We start from the raw sequence: 22,158 nt of genomic DNA, 5'->3' as shown, positions 1-22,158 counted from the left end.
TTATGGATGTAGCTGTCAACGGCACAAGTTAAAGCCACTTCATGTCAAGATGATCATGCTCCAGGCCTTCAGATCTGTGTTTCTGGTGTACTTTGCAAAAAAAAAAAAAAACCAAACCCTAAACAGATTAATAATTCTTGAAATTCATTAGTGTATATGTGCGTAAAAATATAAGATGTTATTTTTATACCAGTGGTACGGTGCTTCCTTCTACAAAGCTGTTCTAAAATTCCCTTTTCTGATTATAGTTTTTCTTAATATTTGGTTCGAAAAAGACAAAAGTTCAAAATATTGATTACATTTCTAAAGTACTAAATCTGCTGAGTTTCTTAGAGAATAGAAGAGCTATTCCATTTCTCCTTTAACTTACAAGCCTGTGTTCCAGTAGTTTCACTTTTATGTTTGTTCCTATTTTTTTTTTTATTGACAGTAGAAGAAATTTGAACATTTTAAATATAATTCATTGTAATAAGTAGAATCAAGTGTTAGTTAGCATTTTCTGCTTGTAGCTGAAAATAATACCTAGCTATTTCACCACAATATAATTCAAAATTTCCAGTAACTAGTTGTGGTAACATGTTTTAAGTTCAAAGTGCCAACCGTTTATTTGTGTGCTCAGTGTTTGAGTTGGAAGTCACTGAAAGCAATTAGTGAATTGTGGGAATTGATGTAAAATGCAGTATTCATCATCATGTTAATATCGCCAACGGATTTTTTTCTTTAATGCATTCCGATTGTGCGAACATACTTTAATGGGATTTGTTTATCTTGATGTAAGAATTATACTCTTATTTGTCAAATTTTCATGGCTTGTACATGTAACAAAAGGAAATGAATAATGTTTTTGTGAGATGGAATTCAGTGCAGCATTTTGAAATTATTTTCAGGAGTTAGGCAACAGTATCTGTTGAAACTTGTGACCATGCTCTATCTGTTCTCTAAATGTACATTTAATAAGCTGTTGTTTCTTTGCCATGTCTAGACATTGACAATTCAAAAACCTTGCTTGGCAAATTGATGAAAATGCATTATATGTTCATAATATTTAGCAATGGAAGAAATCCTAAGGACGTTTATTGAGCTTTAGTTGTGATGATAAAACAATTTGCCAGCTGGCTTAAGGAACTGGATAAAAGACCTGGAAATGGTTGATTCAGTTGAATCCTGTAGGAAATACATTGATTGTATTCTCAAACATCCCCAAATCTGCGTTTATGATAAAGTACCACTCAGAGTGGTGTTTACAAAAGAACCAATTGCAAATAGTTCTATTCCATTATACTGACCTTGGATTTAAGTCTGGCATTTCACATCTTTAATAAGTGGCTTGTTTTTTTTTTTGTAAATGCTTCCAGGATGCTGTTCAGGTGTTGTTAAAGCATTCAGCAGACGTCAATGCTCGTGATAAAAACTGGCAGACGCCCCTACATATAGCAGCTGCCAACAAAGCTGTGAAATGCGCTGAAGCTTTGGTGCCTCTCCTAAGCAATGTAAATGTGTCCGACCGCGCAGGCAGAACTGCGTTGCATCACGCAGCCTTCAGTGGACACGTTGAGGTGAGTTAGTTTCCTCAGCTTGTTGCCCGCTGGTTGTTCTGCCCCTCACATTTCTGATGTTTAGTTTCTCAGTTCAAAATCATGTTTCCCCCATCCCCTCAAAAAAAACCTCCAACCCCTGTTTTGTATTTGAATTTGTCTTTTGTATGCATCTGTATACAGAATGGTTGTGAAAAATATGTTACATCATTTGTTTGGAAGGTTATTACAGCGTTCACCTTTCTTAAGACAGAAGCAAATTTGCCTGGGTTAACTGGAGTTAAACTAGTAATAGATACATTTGAAATGGAAGAAAAGGATACTTTCTCTTCAGTAGGCAGTGAACGTATGGAATGTGTTGTCACTGAAGTGTGGAGGAAATAAACTCAAGAAGCACTAATTCGCTAGTCTTCAAGGTGAAAAATCACCACTGAGGTATTCCCATTGTAACTGTGTAGGGGTAATTGGAGACAAATAGACAGTAGGCTTGCCTTTAGTGATTCCCTTCAGTGAATCCCTTAGCAATGGCCTGAAGATTTCAAAGATTTGCCATATTTAACTTGGAAATGTTTTTGTTGACATTGAGTTTTGTCATTTCATTATTGCTGCCAAGGAGGGCAGCCAGTTTTTACAAGCTTATGGAATATTCAAGAAACAACACATTTGAATCCTTTGAAAACACATGTATTTTTGTTTTCTCCAATGATTTTCTTTGTCTCACTTTAAGCAGAGTTTTCCAGTATGAACAGAGGATTTCTTTTCTTTCTGTCTATCTCAGATGGTCAGCTTACTGTTGTCTAGAGGGGCCAATATTAATGCATTTGACAAGAAAGACAGACGAGCTATACATTGGGCAGCATATATGGGTATGTATATAAACAAATCACCTCATGTTTAGTGGTTTTATATATTTCTAGGGAAAATACTTACATTATAAGCATTGAGGTTATCAGTGTGTCTGCCCGAAAACCATTAACAGTATACTTCACATTGCCTTGTAAATGTGTTTTTGTAGTAAGAAAATCAATTTGTTTGGAATGTAAAAGTAAGGTATTTTATTCTTTAAAAGACCAGGAGCTATGTTTCTCAATCAGCAGGAGTCTGATCACAGGTGAAAACTTTTGCAGTTAATGCTAAGTACAAAGTAAGCAATTAAAACAAGAGGCACTTGAAACAGAGGATTGTTACACCGACCTTGGGGATTGTGTTTTAAAAGATGACTATTTCATATCTAGAACTCCAAATTCATACCTTGCCATTCTTACTCCAGGAGTGGTTAATTATGTTCTCGTGGTATTGATCAATGCAGCGGCAGTACTGTCAGAGTCCTGTACTTCACTGCCTTTATTAGACTTTCATTTTGTTCACTGGGTAGGAATTGTTTTCTTTAGCATGTCTATAATAAATAGTCGAGCTTTGTATCTCAAGCTTCATTTAAAATATGAACAATATAAAACATTGGAGGGTGAATCATAGAAAATGCAGATTAAGTGTTCTAGGTTGGCACTGACAAAGACTTCTTAGCTTTGGCTAATTGCTGTGTTTCTGAGTAATTCACATGGAACTGCTGATTCTATTTGTCATTGCAGAGTATTTTGTACCTGTTCAGAAACCAGAAAATATAATCCCTCTTAACTTCCAGACAGTGTTCAAAACATGTCCTGAAACACGTGCGATGTGTGTTGTCTATGAGCAGTGAACGATTAAGTTTCAGTATTAATTTTAGGAAGAAGCCAGTTGAGATGAATCCATGGTCTTGACTGCTATTCAGTGTTATAGCTTACTGCTGCATCGTTTTATCCAGCCATGGGAGAAGAATAAAAGCAGCAGCACCAGTATTGTACGAATCTGTGTGCCTGGGAATTTCTTCAAAGATGAAATGAGGAAATAAGACTTCGTTATATGTATTTATTTTTTCTATTATGTTTTTATGATCTGCATTTTCCTAAATTTTAAATTCTTTAGAAAATACATACCTATATGCCTAACATACCATCTTGTGAAACTTCAGGAGAAGTCATGAAGAGAACATGGGCCTATTCTTTATGGCAACTGTTTTTCCAGAGGTGGTCTAAGGATGTGAACATTTTTATTCCAGTTGTAAGAGGAAAATACTGCTTGGAATGACTGTCTTGGTGAAAACCTTCATATATAAGGTTTATAAAGGAGCACCCTGTATTTTTGACAAACCTTTTAAGTTAATGTACAAGGAGAATGGTTTCTATCCTGCCCCTTCCCTGAGTAAAACAAACTGATTTTACTGTATCTGATATAAAACCAAAAAATAAACACACATAAACTAGGAACTTACTTGCACTCATTGACATCTGTAAGGCTTGGATTACTCTGCCTTGAAGGTGTCATCTAGGGCAAAATGCTCCTTAATATACAATTTGGTATTAATACTCATTATTGTGAATGAGAGAATTACTTAAATAGGCACAATGCTTTGCAGTGTGTCTGCATGGGGGGTGGTTCTTAAAAACAGACTGAAGATTCGTAATTAAACATATTTCTCATCTGTGATTCTGTGGCATTGAGTATCTTATCCAAGCAATGTTTCCCAGACTTGCCACACCAGAGCAAATGGAAGCAGTAACTTGAAAGTGGAAGTACAATTTTAAACTGACATGCTGAGCAAAACAAAAGAGCAGTACCATATGGGGCAGTACCTATTTAAATACAGTCACCAAAAACCTTAGCCTGAGTTTGGGGGGTTGATAATGAGTTGTTTGTTATAGGAAAGATGCTTCGATCCAAGGACTGAGAATTCTGGCCTTTAGAAATACAAAACCGTACATTTACAAAATTGGGCTTGTTTGTGAGATGTCAGTGGCTGCAAGACTGATCTTATCGCAATCACCTATATTCACACAAAAGTGGAATTACTAACTGTTGTCTTTGCACAACTCTGTGTTTCAGGCCACTGTCACGTTAGTCTTATGTCCCTGACAATACAGATCTGGAAAAATCCCATAGCTGTGCAAAATAAGGCTGTGAAATCCATATGCGAAATGCTTAAAAGAACAGCAGGACCCTGTTGAGCTGTCTTCAGAGGAAAAGACTTGAATGTGCCAGTGATTTACGAAGTGATCTTCACAGCGTTAATACTCATTAGATTATTAACTTATAATTTGAAGCTGTCCGATACTGCACTTCCAGTACTGATACCAGCACTTGAAACCGAGAAGTTAAAGAAGTCTTTATTCATCCAAAGTTCTTTGTGATATCTTGTACTAGTATTTTGTAACCTACTTACATATGCTACAGGCTATGTCCAACCTCCTTACTCAGATGATTATTTGCAAAATTTTCTTGAATGAAGCTTGCGCATGCGTTGGCAGAGACAGATGTATTCTGTGCTCACCTAGATGAGGGAAAAGTCTCCTATTTTTCAGATATGCTGCACTTATTCCAATTTTAGTCACTGCTATTTCATAGGCCATTGACAGGAAACTCTGTTGATGAATAGTGTTGGGGTGGGAAAAATTTTGTGTCTGTGATGTCAACCTAAATTCCTTGCAGACAATAGAGTAGAAAAAGCTTCTAAAAGTCTTCAAGGAAAAAAAAACCCTGCAACGTTCTCTCTCACAATTTAGAGCCATTTTAATGCTGCTTCAATTGTTTAAAGAAACCTTAAAGTATTTCCACCATGTAAAACTGACCACAGAAAAAGAAGTTATGCCTTTCGTCAGTCTACTATAAATAACTTTCTAGGGTTAAATCCATTGTTTCCCTTCCTTCCTGCTTTTCACCCGGCTCCATTGCTGTCCAGCCGCAATGCTGCGACTAAAATGGACTTGCAGTCGGGTGTGTTAGCATCACCCTCCATAGTGTATCGGGATGTCTCCTCAGCGCTTCCCACTCCGGGCACCTTGCTCTTCTGTTTGAGTGTCTTCCACTGATTGCTGCTTGCGTTTTCAATGCAGGTCAGGGGTTTTCTAGCTTTTTTTTCTTCTCTTTAAAGCTTTTCTGACACTATTCTTTCTCTGCTTTCAGTATCTTCCGTACTTCTGTTCAATATCTTCTGTATTTCTGCCTCATATTCATATAAGGCATGCTTTCATTTTTGTCCCCGTTATATTTGGGTCAGAAGACGAGTATCATGTTTACATTTCTCTTTCTCTTCTTTCCTATGACCATGAAGTAATTCAAAATGCTTATCGGAACAGCTTTGTCTGTAATCCTTCGGGTAGACGTTTCCTATTCAAACTTCTGCAAATTCTCTCAGTCATTGGAAAAGCAAAGACCTCACTTTTTATGAAGCGCTTAAACTGAGGGCTGGATTTGATACTTTTTACTTGTATGTCTGGCTGTGTAAGCGTGTGTGTTCCATGTGCCCCTCACCACTTTTAACTGAGGTAAGGGTGTCACTTGAAAGGCAAAACTAACAATCTCTGTGTGGGTCAGTTACAAAGGTAAAGCACTGAATCTATCCTCTCTGTTTAACTGAAGTGTTTTCCTTTATCCTGACACTTTGTCGTGATTATCTGTGTTTTCAGTGACTGACTTGTTCAGCATTCAACAGTTGAGCAAGAATGACAGATTTGTTTTTTGGTTACCTCATTTTCATAGCTTTTCTCTTGGCGTGCAGTGTCACCACTGCATGCGAGCTGTGGGGGAGCGTGTGGGCACTGTAAAAGGGAAAGCTGGTTGTCCTTTGGCTGGGGCCCCTGAGCCAGTCACAGAGCTGGCAGTGAGAGCCACTGCCTGTTCCTTCAGGGGGGCCCCCTGCCTTCTCTTCCTTTTTCCACCCTCTTACCTGGAACTTCCCCCATGTCATTCCTTCCCCACGGTCCCACTCAGCTCTTACTCTCCTCCCAGAGACTTAGGAGAATGGTCAGTGCTTTCAAAAGGCTACGTACGTTCCTCAGAGGCCTGAGTCAGCTTTGAAAACTGAGCTTTGCTACATCCTGTATGATTTGCATCAACATTTTAAAGGCTTTGCAAGTAAAGGCAGTTGGATTGGGGTGGGGAGAGATATTTTTATTTTAAAATAGAATATTTTCTTTTCATGTTTGTGCAGTTTTTTCGAAGCTTACTCTGAAGGCCTTAAAACCTTAACGGGCATGTTTGTAGTTGAGGTGAAGGTGGAAGATTGACAGTTACATTCTTAAGCTGTTAACAGAAATTCGCAGTAAACTTTTAATAATTATAAAGTTATTTCATTTCTCTAGTTCTCAAATCTTCCCAAAAAATCTTTATGTGTAAGCAGAAGGCAAGGGTTTTTTTTTTTATATACAAGATTATTTTTGCAGTATAAATATGATTATTGGAGGGAGTATGTGGAAATACTGTCTTCTGGAGATGAGTATTTTATGTCGCTTTTACAGTTCATGATGCAAGTAGAACACCAGAACAATTCTTTATGTTCCAGATTAGGTTCGAATGAATAATGTCTTGTTCATGTTATAACAAATGTACGATTATTAAGTTTGTAAACTTGTACTGGTTAACATAAAATGCAGCTTCATTCTTTCTGTCTTTATTCTATTAGGTCATATTGAAGTTGTGAAATTACTTGTGGCCAATGGAGCTGAAGTGACATGCAAAGACAAGAAGTCGTATACACCCTTACATGCTGCAGCATCTAGTGGGATGATCAGTGTAGTCAAATATCTTCTAGATCTTGGAGTTGATGTAAGGAAGAACCAAACAAAGTGATACATACTTTTTTGATGTTCGAAATGCTCTTCTTAGTATTGTAGTACACTTTATTTAGGAGCAGATTGTGATATAGTGAAAATAGTATTTCCAAAGGTGTTCATTCACATGGGGTTTTTTTGTTATAAAACCTTACTCCTCTAAATAACTTAGGATCATTGCAGATTTTGCACAGTTATTTGGAAATAAATTTGTACCTAGTAGATTTTTGTTCACTTGATGTTTCTTACTCTTAGTTCATTGGACTGAAATTCAGGAAATAGGAGTTCCGTTCCTAGCTTTGCCACACAACTGCAGGAAATTAAATGCTCTTGCTTCAGTTATTTGTAAAATATAGATGTTGCTGACTTTCTTACTACCACATAAGTTTTGGGAAATACTAAGAATTGTGAGAAACATCAGTATTACAGCAAAGAAGACCATATTCATTTTGAAATGCAAAATAAATTAAAAGGCTGTACAGTAGCTGTGGGTAGAAAGTGTGTGAATAACGAACTGTGAAACGGTGTAAGAAATCTACATTGTGCATCACATTTTAGTCTTACAGAGCTGGAGAATGCTAGCCAAAGCTCTGTCTTGAGAGGTAGATCAGAATTCAGTATCATGTTTTTCACAACAACAGTTTGTACTTCTCTACTTCACCCGCCTGGGGAAGAAGAAAAAAAAAAAAAGGAAATGTATACTTCAGAGTCTTGTTTGGTTTAGAGATTGTTTGACGTTTTCTGGCTTGGATACCTAAATGGTGGCGCATCTTATAATTCATTAGCCAAGTGTGTGATAGCATTTTAGAAGTAGTTCATAACGGAAATTCCTTCCAGGCTCAGAACCTATGTGTCCTCAGTAGCATAGAATGGTCCAGGGGTGTGTGTGTATACACATGCTACATCTAGTTCTAAATTTAAATGCCTCCGACTTTTTTTAGGGAGACCCAGACCTAGTCCCCTTGACCTGCGTTTTGAGCAAAAACACGAAAATGCTGTTAAAAAATGATAGGGGTCCATGCAGTGCTTAGTCTGTAGTGTCCGTGCAAACTGCCGCTCTTGACAGTTTTTCCTTATGTGTGTTCTGCCAAGTAGCATACAGGAAACTGGTGTGGGGACAATTGGAGGACGTTGGCTCACTTGTAAAGCAAGCATACTCTTCCCCAGTACACACTTCTTGATCCAAGTACTCCATCTAGAACTTGCATTTAATTTCTGGGTTTGAAGAGTTCCAATATGTAATGAAGAAGTAGTCTCATGACCTGAGATTTTTCTTTGTCATAATTAAACGCTGCAGTAATGCAGGGTTTTGCCTACTCACTAATCTTGTTGGGTTTTTTTTCCCTGATAGATGAATGAACCAAATGCCTATGGAAATACTCCTCTCCATGTAGCTTGCTACAATGGGCAAGATGTTGTAGTGAATGAACTCATAGACTGCGGTGCTAATGTAAATCAAATGAATGAGAAAGGTTTTACACCTTTGCACTTCGCTGCTGTGTCAACACATGGAGCATTGTGTTTAGAGCTTTTGGTCTGTAACGGAGCAGATGTAAATATGAAGGTAGGTGAAGCCCAAGTCATCCTTTCACTCTTAAAGGTGCAGTTTGTTTTTATCAGAGTTAATCTTTGATTGGTGGTGTACTTATGTGAAAAGTACTATAGGAAAAAATATGTATGCCTATAGAAAAAATGAGCCAGTATGTTTCTGAAAGGAACTTGATCTGAATCTGAAAACCGGAATGGGATGTACTAAGTAGCCCAAGAGGATAAAGAAGAAAGATGATAATACTGACCCGTCAATCTTGATTACATTTGAATGTCAGAATTCCACATAATTTGTCTTCTCTTGTCTCTCTGTATGAGTAAGAGCAGATTTTATGAAAAAATGCAAAAGAACATGCTTCAGGGGGTTGGAACTAGATGATCTTTAAGGTCCTATCCAACCTAAACCATTCCGTGATTCCTACAAATAAGTAGCATTAACGATATCAAGCATATTTCAAAGAGATGCTTATGAACAGGATAATTGCTGGAGCAGTTAAAGAGCTGATAACACAAGATCCTAAAATCTAATAAGGGAGAGTTGTGAAGGGTGTGTTACAAACACAAAGGTAAGTAATTAGGTCAGTGGAAAGTCTTCAACAGCTGTTTTTTTGATTACTCCAGCAAAATTTTGTGAGCAGAGTCAGTATACGTTTTACATCTCTATTTGGTCACAAGTCTCTGGCTGCAGAATATTCCTTGGAATCCAGTCTTAGTGCAGGTAGAACTTCTAATCCATAAAAGCAAACTATAACCTATTACCTTATCTTCTGAAATGTGTAGGGTAAGGCCTTGAGATGTGAGAAAGATGTGAGACCTCGTGTTTTGTACTAGTAGTGATGAAAACTGCTCAGAAATACTCAGTGGCAGTATCTGCTGTCTTGACAGGTTTCAGGCTGGGGAATGTGGGAAAAACGGGTATGTGGAATGAAGAGTCCTTTTAAAAAATATTTAATTGCCTGTACTGTTGCTCACGTGTTAGGAAGAGAATTATCTATCCCTTTTTTTTCTTAAAAGAAATATCTGTTTAATAGTAATGTCTGAATTTCAGCACAGTCTGGATGAGGTGAATATTAGAATAGCTAACATTTCTATTACAAATCATGGGGTTTGTCTCACTTCATGTAAGATATTCATGCTGATTTTCAGCTAATTCATGAAATATAATTGTATATCTGTTGTTAATACAAAATCCATAGCCCACTGAAACTTTGGGAGTAATTGAAAAATAAGCTATCTGATGTGAAAAAAATCTTAGATGTATGTTACTGCTCACACTTACATATATTTAAATGTGCACCTCATTTAACAAAAATGTACTTAAACTCGGTTGTGGAGAAACTGATCACCAGAGTGTCCTGGAGAAGTAAGGAGCTATGCTACAGGGTTTATTGCCAAAAATACACAGGTCACAGTCTATCTGGCTTTGTTGCCAGTGTTATGCTCTGCATAACGTCTCAGACAGGGTATGACTGAAGGTTTAAGCTTTATAGGGCTGACTTCTGTCCTGCATTCTTGAAACATCATTTCTCAGTGATGTATGTTCTATCATGAAAATAATCCCACAGTGTTAAATATACTAGTGGTTATGTTCATGTTACTTAAAGAAATAAGAACAAAAGAGAAACGTGAATATTACCAAGCAAAGAATTGGTGTTTTCCTATATGCTGGGTTCAGGACTATGTGCGTATTTCTGACGCAGTGCAGCAAGTAATGGTGGTTGGGTGTTTTGGGCTCTTTGTTTTCAAACACACCTTAATTCTAGCTTAGGAACGAAAATGAAAAGCTTCCAACATTCTATAAGGATAATTAAACATTGTTAAATATTATAGTAATCTTTATGTTTGAACTTAAAATGAGAATCTTTGGTTTACATATGGTATGCACTGTAGATACTGACTGCATGTATTCAGTTGTAACACTAAGTAGCCTTAGAAATTGTGCAAAGCATGGCTAATACCTTCAAAGTGACTGGTAAAGTGCCTGAGTTCTTTGAAGTTTATAATGTGGGTGAACTGTAGTTCGGAGGTGACAGAAAATGCTTTAACATCGGAGAGATGTATTATTTTCTTCCTTCCCATTCAGTTTTAAGTTATGGGATCCGGAGTGCACATTTGTCGCTTTCTGTAACTTAAAAAAACCCCACTCCTTAGATGATTTTGCATGGATAAACCCACGTGTTCTCTTAAGCTTACTCTGAGGTGACAGAATCATTTTTTCTGAAATGTGATAGTGGTGGAGCTGGGAAATGCAGCCTGAAGCATATCGGAGAGCTGAGGATTTGTGCTGAAGTCTTAAGAGCTTAGTAAAGCTTTGGCTACTGAAGTTTCCCTGCTTCAGAAGAAAATGGCTTTGCAATGGAAAGGGTTAGTAGCTTTAGCTGTAGGTTGACTGTAATTAAATGTGTTGATTTAGTAAATGTCAAAACTCTTTAGTGCAAAATTAAGCAAGTAGGGTTGTATTGGGATTTAAATCAATTATAGCTTGAAAACGGCATTTATCCCCTGTTTCCATACCACCATGTGTCTCCATTGTAATTCTGTTAATAGCATTTCTGTGGATTTATACCAGTATGAGTGAATTTGGCCTGTGAATTTGCATCTGAGGGTGTGAAGAGCCTTAATTTGTTTATGAAATCTTAAGCACTTGCACTGTTGAAAAGTGCAAGAATTGAGGCAAAAAGAAAATAATTTCCAAGTCAGCTTCTACTTCCTTGGAAAGGCCTGTAAGGATAAATCTTGAATTTAATCAGAAGAACAATCCCTAAAAAATAGCAGAGGGAAGTTGAATGAGAATGTGTTGTGTAGCTAAAGTATGGTTTGTAGAGTGTTCTTACTAAGTATTTATTGAAACCAAGCCTGTTCTGTTTCCAAATACTGAGACTAAAATTCAGAGTGGTTCCTACAATTGTTACAGAATTTATTTTTCATCATAATTATATTGCTTGTGTAATCCGATTGAGTAGCTCCCTCCCGTGTGTGACTATTGGCTGATTTGAGAGGTGACAGGGTGGGTATGGATGGGTATAATCCAGGTGCAGACTAGGCAGTACTATGAGAGCACTTTCTGCTGGGGACGGCCTAGTGGGGAGAGGTAAGGAGAAAGAAACGCTCTTATTGATGGCAGGTAGGGGGCAAGTGCTTGTGCATATCTGTGGGTGCTGGCCTCATCTCCAGAAGGGAGTATCTCACAGAAGATAATGGAACAGTAGAAATGTTATATGCTTATTATCATCTCTAGGCAGAGGACATAATGCCATACTTGGTTTTGTAGCCTTGTCGGTGTCCATACAGTACTGCAGAACAGAGGCTCCTGTTAAGTATTGCTCGTTACTGCAGCACTCTCTCCTTGCTATTCAGGATTTCCATGCATGGAAGAACACGTTGAAATGAGTACAGAGTGGGACGGTATTAATTGTTTTGTGGGCTCCCTTGCTGCTTGAAAATTCAGTGACCCAAATAGAACAAGTGTTTTTACTTCTAGGGCTGATGCTAGAATGTGAGAGTTGTTGCTCGAGGGAGATTTCAGTTGGAGGAATGCTGTGGCACAATAGACCCACGCTTCCTCTGACCCTCAGTACAGTTGATCCCTGAGCAATCACTTGATAGAACGCCTGGTGCTGTGTGTTAATTCTGTCTAATAGCAATTTCTGTTCTTAGTAAATTTTGTATACTCAAGTCTTTTGTGAGTATGTTTTCTCTAGTGGTAGAGGAGATTTGGGTGATTCCTTTCCTGTTACCACACTTAATTGAGTTTCAGCGAAGACAACAAAAGCTACCGTTAGCCAGGAGCTAGTCTGTCATGTGCTCTGATCCTGTGTGATCTTGTAAAATTAACCAGCTGTAGCTAACTTAATATTTAGATAGAAGACCTTGACTTAAAGGCATCAGAAAAGGAAATTGAAGCAGAAGTTTTGAAGATACCTTTTTTTCTTGTGCAGTAACCTGCTGGCATCTCAGGAAATTATACTTTGCTCAATAAATAGAGCCTTGTTTAAAGAACTCTGTTTCCTTGTTCAGAGAACTCTGGCTACTGGTTCTGATCCTGGATATCCTTCCCTAGTGACAGTGTCTGAGAGGGGAATTCTGAAGACAGTCCTGTGCCTAGAAGTTCAGCTTCAACATAGAAATCATCACCTTCATTTAATTCTATGCCTGTTCTGTGTTTGTATGTTGATAGACAGTTGTGGGTTGCAAAGGAACCAGAGACTGTTAGACTGGAGAGAGGCACTGTGGATAATCAAATATATTGTCTTAGAACTCTAACTGCATTTCTAAGTAAATTTGAGCAGAGTAAATCTAAAAATCCATTATTGACCGTACTGTGGATTTTCAATTACAACTGAAAAATGATTGTGTAGCTTATTGTGCAAGCTCTTACTCGAGTTGTCTTGTGAGGTTTCTCACTTGACCACCATGCTCCTTAGTTCTAACACTGTCACCTTGGGTTATTCTTATGCCCCTGTCAGGTACTTTACTAATGTGCTCAGTAAGACTTGGATCTGCTTTTTTTCTGCTTCATCTTCTTACTCTGTTCACCTTCCTTTGAGGTACAAATGTTTTATCTGAGCCCTTAAATTCTTCTGTCTGTTACTTCACTAACTTACTTCCTTACTTTCTCCAAGTTTCCCCTTTTAAAGTTTAGAATCTTAGCTACCAGAGCAGCTTCTGGTCACTCGCTCCAGCTGAGCTTATTTTATGAGCTCATTTTTCTTTAAATAAATTGATCCTTCAGCTACCTTCCTTTGAGGTACAAATGTTTTATCTGAGCCCTTAAATTCTTCTGTCTGTTACTTCACTAACTTACTTCCTTACTTTCTCCAAGTTTCCCCTTTTAAAGTTTAGAATCTTAGCTACCAGAGCAGCTTCTGGTCACTCGCTCCAGCTGAGCTTATTTTATGAGCTCATTTTTCTTTAAATAAATTGATCCTTCAGCTTAAAGAAGGTGAAAGAGACACCAGATGTGTAATGCTTGTTCTAAAGGAGGAAAATAACCAGACACAGAAAATATTAATGGTTGGATAAAGAGAGTAGAACAAAACCATGGGGAAGAAAGGTGAAAGGTAGACATTAGAATAAAATCCTCTTTGAAAGAAAAGCAGAGCATAGGGATTGCTTGGGGAAGTTGACTAAGTGCACATTTGATATGTGTGTCAAATCTATAGTACTTACTGTGGTTGAAAAGTTCTACCCTTGGATTACTTGTCGTATATTTAAAATATCACTTTGCAGAAATTTCCATTAAACACATGAGCTTTGTAATGTGTTGTCTTCTAATAGAATGTGTAAACCTTTACAGTAAATACAGCTATTTTCTTTCAAGAAACAAACTTAAAGAAGCTTTGTTTTGTTTTAGGCTCGGGGGGGGGAGAGTTGGACACAGGCTTGTTGCTTGAGTTGTACACTGTCATCATCCTCTTGAGAGTGATTATACTAAAGGCATAACTGTGAGTGAGTGGGCATCACCGAGTTGTCGCTCACAGCGGGAGGAGTGATGAAGGGCAGCTCTCCTGAAAAGCTTGCCACGTCATGCTCACTTGTCACTGCCAGCTTCTGAATTGCAGAAGTGCACAGAAACAATTTAAAGGAGGGAGAGAAGAAAGTACAAGAATGTCCTTTTTCTTTCTTTCTGTCAGTTCTGATGGATTACTATTACTGGCCATAAGTAAACACTGTTTTGTGTTGGTTTTGTTTGTTTGTTTCTCTACCAGAGTAAAGATGGGAAAACACCTTTGCACATGACAGCGATCCATGGTAGATTCTCAAGATCTCAAACCATCATTCAAAATGGTAAAAAGGGGAAGGGAGTAGTTTTGTCATCAGCTTTCCAGTATTATGACTGTTTACCTCTTCTTGCACTGATAACAATGTAGTGAATTATCTTTTGTATCCAGTGGTCAGTTAATGGTGGAGCCTGGCCTGTCCCTTATAAAGCTTGATAAGGTACCTTGAAGAACCGTTTATTTTTCAGAACACAGAAAAATCTATTCAATTCTCTTCCATAACCCAGGTTGCACAAGTTTTGTCCCGTGTGGTTACATAATGAAATGCTTCTCCTGGTTTTGCTTATTATTAATACTAAATATCACTGAAAGCTGTATAGATTTAAAATCCAAAGTAGTTGTTCATGAACAATTATTAGTGTTACTCAAATTGCCATCAGTGCTCTCCTTCTGAAGTATCTGTATGCCTACATATATTCTTACTCAGTAATTATTTTTTATTATAGGAGCTGAAATAGACTGTGAAGATAAGAATGGAAATACTCCTCTGCACATAGCAGCTAGATATGGCCACGAGCTGTTAATCAACACTCTGATTACGAGTGGTGCTGACACTGCAAAGTAGGTAACTTTACTGACATGAATGCAAGCTGACATGATTTGGAAGTGTATTTATTAGACTAACGAGACTAGCATGATTTTTTTAACATCGTCTTCAACCTGAAACAGGGAACGTTTGTGTATTATCCTGTACTGTGCTTTTAAGTGGCCACATAGTGCATCCCAATGTGTACAAAGAGAAACAAATTTTCCTCTGATGTATCTGAAGTAAAAGCTCTGAAGGTTTTAACATGCTGTTGCACTGCATCAGTGCATCCTACTAGAAAGCGTAGGAAAGCATCTAAGAGGTGAACGTTTCCTAAGGCTCAGTATTCTAATTGGGTGGTTTGCTGAACCCACCGTGCACTTTGGCACACAATCATGCTTGTGTTATTTCATTTGTAATGAAGCTGTGATACCTGATTATGGTGTATCTTAGGCGGGGTATACATGGGATGTTTCCTCTCCATTTGGCAGCATTAAGTGGATATTCAGACTGCTGCAGAAAACTCCTCTCATCAGGTAGGATACTCTTTCAGAATCTTATGGCTACTTTGTGTTTTGTTTTTCATTCCATAGCATAGCTTTTAATTAAGTCTTAATTTAGTAATACATAAAAATCTTTGTAGTTTACTGGTAGCTTGGAGCTAGTGTTTTGCTGTTTGGTTTTTTTCTTCTTTTTTTTAACCGGACAGACCATAGCTAAAGTGAACACAAACTTTTAGAGGAGTAATGTTTGTTTTTAAAAAAATGTCATTCAAATTGAAGTACAACTTTTTAAATGTTGTGTTTGTGCATTTTAAGTTGCTCATAGAGAGGTGAAATGACTGGTTCAGACCATAATGCAGCTTCAGGGAGAAAGATGAATGTTCTCTTAAATTACTTCATCGAGCATCCTCCGTTTCCCTTCCGTGATGCCTTTAGCTTCCTACCGATCAGTCTATTCCTGTCTGTTCCCACAGTGGGCACCTAATAGCTCTGAAAACTCTGTGGACCACCACATTAAGAAACTCTTGCGTTGGTGGTTTACTGTTAATTAATACAACCCAAACTCTATGTTGCTGTCACTGATTCCTCCCTGAAGTTGGGGAGGGTTGTAAGGTTACTATTTCCCTTGGCGTCCAGAGTCTGCTCTGGTGTGAATTCTGAGCTCTTTGAAACAGTGCAGTACTGAGAAAGTGGATTTGTCTGAAGGACTGTGGAAGCTTCAGGAACAGAAGAATAAATTTAAATGGTTCTACATTAATCTGAAGGCATTTACGTTTTTGAAAAAGGAAAGTGGGGACAGAAGGTTGTGGGAGAAGGAAGAGTAAGAAATTGCTTCCCTAGCTTTGTCTGTTGGGGAAGCCTGGGAGAAGAACTGAAGCAGTATAGCTGAGAGTACCAGCGGTAAGGCTTTTTATTTCACTGTGCTGGCATGGACAAGCTTGCAAGGATTCACTGCAGGGAAGAACTCTCCTGTAGTTGATTATACTTCAGTCGGATGCATTCAGAATGAGGGATATGCTGGCTCTTTCTCCTTTCTGCGCATGGTGCTGTGCTGGGGGTGCCCTTACCGGAGGTTCACTGTGGCAAAGGAGTCCCTGCAGAAGACTGCAAGTGGTTTCTGTGACTTTTACATGAGTTGAGCAAACTTGGATGTAAATGTAGCGTGGGGCAGAGAAGGACTTTTAAGAGTATGTTCTGCCTTCAGACTGGAAATACTGCTAACATCTTAGTATATGGTTTTGTTGTGGGGATTGTTATCTACAGACTCTGTGCCCTTTTCGTCAGGAAAAGTCTCATTTATATAAATTCAGAATCTCTGATTTATAAATTCATTAATATTCATGTGCAGACCTTAAAGAAAACCAGTCTGTTCTGCCCCAGGACTGAGTGGCATTTAAGACAGGCAGCCTAGGGATGGGGAAAGGAGCTGTAGAGGACTACTTTTCCATTAGATTGGTAAACTGTCAAATTGTTTGCTGTGTATCACTGCCTGTTGAAACAGAGGAGGACGTAGTGGCGTGTACAAAAGCTTTTTTTGGGGGGATATGGAGTAGGAAGAGTCTTGAATAACACATTCTATGTTGTTCACTATATGTCGTTGTTGAACAAGTCTTAAAAAGAATGGGGCATTTAAAAAAAAAAGGCATTCCCAGACAAAAATACCAAAACTGGATGTGTAATGAAGTAAGTTTTGTTACACAAGAGCAAGACTTTTTGGAGAATATAGGACTTTTCTCAAACCGAAAATGTACCTTTGAAACCTGATTTAAATAGTAATCTTCCTGTCAAAATTAAATCGTTAGATATAGAATTGCACAGTTAAAGTTTGTGATCTCAAATTTGCAGTTCCATAGTTTGCACATTTTGGGAAAACTACATTGTTCGCTGAAGGGTTCCTCTCTAAGTAATTGTTATTTCCAGCCTTCATTCCAGCTTAACAAAGTTTTTTCTCTGGGACTAGAGCTAAACTCAAGATGAAATTTAAGAAGTTTCTGTATTTAGTAATGCTTACATCCCCCTTTTTATTAAAAAAAAAAAAAAGGCACATTCTTAAATGTTTCTATTACTGACTTATATTTTATATTTAGTACATCTAAATATTAGCAGGCAAATAGGATAAGAAAGAGTATAGTCTCTTGCCTCATTGCAGCCAGTTGTCTTTTACTGTATCGTTCAGTTTTACTTGAATGCCTGTTTTTCAAAACATTGTGAATAGCAAGGATGTGTTTCAAATGAAGTAAATTTTCAGTGCTTAAGTTTGCTTAGCAAGCGTGTCTCTAAAGAGTAGATGAGAACAGTTTTCTGAAAGGTGATGTTACATAATGATTTTACAAAATAATTTGAATTGTAGGGTTTGACATTGACACACCAGATGACTTTGGCAGGACTTGTCTTCACGCAGCTGCAGCTGGAGGGTATGTAAAAAGTATTCGTGCTTTCATATTTAGTGTTCTTTTTGGAATTGTTGATCATTCCCGTTCTTTTTTTATTAGTTCCTCTCTCTGCTTTTCCTGCCCTCTCCCCTTGGAATTTATGTAAACATGAAAATAATTTCAAGATGGATTCTATCTGCAAACAATAAAAATAAATTAAATATACAGCTCAGTAAGTAATTACTGGAGTACAGTGTCCTAGAATCATCAGCCTTACCTTAGGTTGTGCTTGGCTATGAACTGAATTTTATTTTCAAATCTCCATGGATGATGATGTAATTTTTAGAATTTACAGCATTCAAAGATGGCATGCGCAGCTAAGAACACTGTAGGACGTGAGGTGGAGAACAGCAACTTTGAGAAATATGTTTTTACCAAATCCATAAATGAAAGATCAATCGAACTAAATTAAAAGGCATCATTATATTCCAGAGTGTAGGTGGATGAAGTAGTCAGAACTACTTGCTCATCACTCGAGTTGTGACCCATATTGATTATTGTTATTGTATTGTAGGTTTTCTATAGCAGCTACTCAAAATTGCCTGGAAGAATTGGGTAATAAATTTCATGATACACTTTGTGGGACACAAGAACTCCATGATATTGATATTTTCATTTTTCTGTTTCAATGTTGTTTAAGTAATACTGTTAAGTAATCATTTTAAGTCAAAAGATACTTGATAGATACATCCTTGTTGCCAGTGATTACAGTTAAAGTGCTAGCTTTTCATATAAAGCCACATAATTTGTGACACATTCCCTCATTCATCTCCAGTTTAGGAAAGTTACTAAGATAGTGTTTAAAAAATAAGCACTATTGTACATCTGTTATGATGATCATATTGTAGTGAAAATGAATTACACTAAAAAGTAAAAGATTTATGTTGCAGCTTATATTTGGCCTTAAAAAAGATACATTAAAAACTTGCCTCTATCCTGGGATCCTGGTGGCCAAAAGCATGTGACATGCAGGTGTTATTGTTTGTTTGCTTTAAAGATTGAAATTCCTATTCAGTTACATTAATGTTTGTGCTTTATGCATGCCGTTTGACATCAACAAAATCTATAGAGAGAGACTTGAAATAATTCTTATTCTTTCCTGATTTGGTCCTGCAATTATGGAATCTACTTTGCATACAAAAAACTATTTATCAAAATTTTCATGTGATAGTTCAGTTCCATTAAGAATAACATGTGAGATGTTTGTGTAGCAGTTTTGATATTTTCAGAGGCCAGCATTAGAGAAATAGAATTAGCAATCACAAATAATATTGCATTGATTTGCTAGGAATTTGGAGTGCCTCAATCTTCTGCTAAATACTGGTGCAGACTTCAACAAAAAGGACAGATTTGGGAGGTAAGACACTCCAGATTTGTATATTGTGAAGGTCTGTTAACAGTGTTGCTGTACGGCAAGTCTGTGTGATTCAGTTTAAATGGTTTTTAAGACACAACATGTCTAATAAACTCTGCTTTCACCATACGTTACCAAAAGGTACAAACATGTTTTTTCATTGCGTGTTGTTTAGTAGGTGTTTAGGCTTGTTTATAAAAACTGAGCTCTTGTGTTCAGCTGTAATTTTTATGAGCCTTTTTTGCTTATAACACGGATCTAATGAGGTCTCAATTGCTCTCATGCAAGGATGTTACTGATGTTTTCCAAGTAACGTGTTAGTCAACCCTGTGAATCTGTTGCTATTTCTAAGCTTTTGTATTAAAAAAAAATCCATTCTTTTATTATAATTGCCCCACCGTTCTTTCATTATATCCATCCCTCTCTGTTTCCTTGTTCATGCTCTGAACTTTTCTTGGAATCACATTAATTTCTATTTTTAGTATAGGATTATTTAAATTTAGATGGCATGATCAGTACTTGCGTGAAATCTCACATCACATCATGGAAAATATGATTTTCCAGGATGTGAACGGCAGGAGTAGGACTTGAGGAGAATGTTATGGATCCAAAGTATTTTGCTTTAAATTCTACTTCCGTTCTTTCCTGAGAAAGGAACAACTCTTTCTCAGAACTTTTGTCATTGAAAGTAGTGGGTTTGTTGGTTTGTTTTTTGGTTTAACATGCATGTCATATAGAGCAATTATTTTGGGAGAGAGAAAAGACAAAAATAGTTAAAAATGGGGGGAAATGGGAAAAAGTAATTTAAAGGAAGAGGGAAGACAGAGCACACTTTGCAGTGCCTGTCTCCTCAAAATTGAGACATTTGTGGTAGCAATCTCTCTTTAAAAATAGAAAATGGAATTCTGAGTCATCCTGGTGCTTTTGGAATTTTGTCTTAACTGGATTATTTAGAGAATTGTTAAAGTATTTGAAGCTGGAACAAGTTTCCTCTGAGCTTATACATCAGTACTAATATTTCATGGTTTTGTTGTAAGAAGACAAGGTATATTTTTTTTTTTTTTAAGTTTTCTTTAACAATACCCCTGGTATGGTAATATAGTTAAACATAAATAATGCTTGCCTCTTTTAGACAGAATTCTGATCTGTTTGTCTAAAACAGCTACTTGTTAATTGTTTTAGTTTATTTTGACCTTGTTTAGTTGTTGTGCAGTTCTTAGGTTTGTTCATGATTTTCCATGTGGCTTGAAATTATGTAACTAAAAATAGTTAGGCAGCTAGAAAATGGGTCCATTTTTTAATATTGTAATGACACGTTCTTCACCACATATACTTGTTACAAATGTAAGGAGGATTTAAGTTTCATTTTATTTTTGCTTTTTCTGTCTCTCTAATATTTTTTGCTGTTATTTACCATTGTACTTTTTATTTAAATGTGTACTAAAGAACTCCACTCCATTATGCTGCTGCCAATTGTAATTATCAGTGCCTGTTTGCCCTTGTGGGATCTGGAGCTAGTGTGAATGACCTTGATGAGCGGGGTTGTACACCTCTGCACTATGCAGCTGCATCAGACACAGATGGAAAGTAAGTGGCATGCTTTGTGCTAAAGCCTTTCTCCTTAGAAACATCTGAGCTGTGAATTTTCTGTATGTTCTGCCTTCCTACTTGCCAAAAGCATTTTTCTATATATTTTTAAAGATTAAATCTGGCAGTGGATTGTTCACTGTATATAAAATATTGTAACATATATTTCTGAGAAAAAGGAACAGTAGTAAAACATGTGGAATGTATTGTAATTTTTTGGTTTTGTTCTATAATGCAGATGTGCTAATTCAGGAATTCATTGGGAATGCAGTTTTTAATCCCACCTGCTGTGTAGTGGTTAAGTAAATATCGTTTGTGGGGGTTATGATGACAGTTGTGATTAGCGGGGTCATTTTGCTTTAAAGTCAGATTCTGATGGAGGATGATGTGTTTGAAGAAGGGTTCTTCATGTTGCCCAAAAATCTGTGTAGTTAGTCAGAAATACCATGTAAAACTGGACTGTGAGTTACAGCAGGCCTACATCAGGACAGAAATTGGCTCAACATTTAAATATAAGGTACTTTATCCATTTGATGTTTGATTAAACTATTCACGTTTGGCATTACAATCTCTTGTTAGCGTAAATTTTTTGTGAAGTATTTACACTTTTATTAACAAAATGCATCCAGAAACTTCATAATTCCATACATGCCTCTCGTGTATTTATTCTGTAACTAACACTTATATTTAACATAGCTATCAGTGTAAATGCTTGCATGTGAGGTTATATAGAGAGCACAAAGCTGATGAGGTTACTTAAGCTTAAGGCACAGCATATATTGAGGAGACATGTACGCACACTCACATCCACAGATCCAAACAAGCTGGGGTGCAGCATCAGATTTCAAGTGCATAAGGTGACACCTTCTCTGTAAAAGGGTGCTGCTTGGTGCCATATCATCTTGTTTTAACACAGCCCCTTTTAAAAGGTGAGAGAGCAATAGGGACGAGATGTCATGCAACCTGCGCTTGGGTTTTGAAGGATAAATCAAGAATACTTTCATGGCCATTTAGCTAATTCTTGAAGTACGTGCCTTTTTTCTGTAAAGCCAGATTTCAAAACCAAATTGTTTGCTGCTTTTTAGGTACACTTGCAGTTCCTGCTGGAGTTGGCTGAGATAATTTTACTTTAATTGCCCTCTTACAAGTTGAGCTAGGATTAATTTTAGCTTCACAGTTGCTCTGAAAACCTCCAAACTATAATGGTTCTTCAGATGACATCGTTTTGCCATCTGCCTTATAAAAAGC

The 22,158-nt window shown here is 37.2% G+C and overlaps 1 protein-coding gene across 1 annotated transcript in view; it reads left to right on the top strand.

Annotated features, from left to right (window-relative positions):
• Positions 1-22,158, top strand: part of LOC104505781 (serine/threonine-protein phosphatase 6 regulatory ankyrin repeat subunit A) — a gene marked incomplete at its 3' end in the record, with an annotated part of 32,982 nt that overhangs the window by 5,748 nt on the left and 5,076 nt on the right. Inside the window, exons 3-12 of the mRNA XM_010146488.1 lie at positions 1,356-1,556; positions 2,314-2,401; positions 7,033-7,175; positions 8,532-8,744; positions 14,437-14,515; positions 14,955-15,069; positions 15,488-15,570; positions 17,888-17,951; positions 19,258-19,326; positions 20,770-20,910. Of these exons, the coding sequence (XP_010144790.1) occupies positions 1,356-1,556; positions 2,314-2,401; positions 7,033-7,175; positions 8,532-8,744; positions 14,437-14,515; positions 14,955-15,069; positions 15,488-15,570; positions 17,888-17,951; positions 19,258-19,326; positions 20,770-20,910 (1,196 nt within the window). The remainder of the gene's footprint in view (positions 1-1,355; positions 1,557-2,313; positions 2,402-7,032; positions 7,176-8,531; positions 8,745-14,436; positions 14,516-14,954; positions 15,070-15,487; positions 15,571-17,887; positions 17,952-19,257; positions 19,327-20,769; positions 20,911-22,158) is intronic.

The sequence above is a fragment of the Eurypyga helias genome, unplaced genomic scaffold (assembly GCF_000690775.1).
Source record: "Eurypyga helias isolate BGI_N326 unplaced genomic scaffold, ASM69077v1 scaffold31792, whole genome shotgun sequence".
NCBI lineage: Eukaryota > Metazoa > Chordata > Aves > Eurypygiformes > Eurypygidae > Eurypyga > Eurypyga helias.
This window is presented reverse-complemented; position numbering and strand designations above follow the sequence as displayed.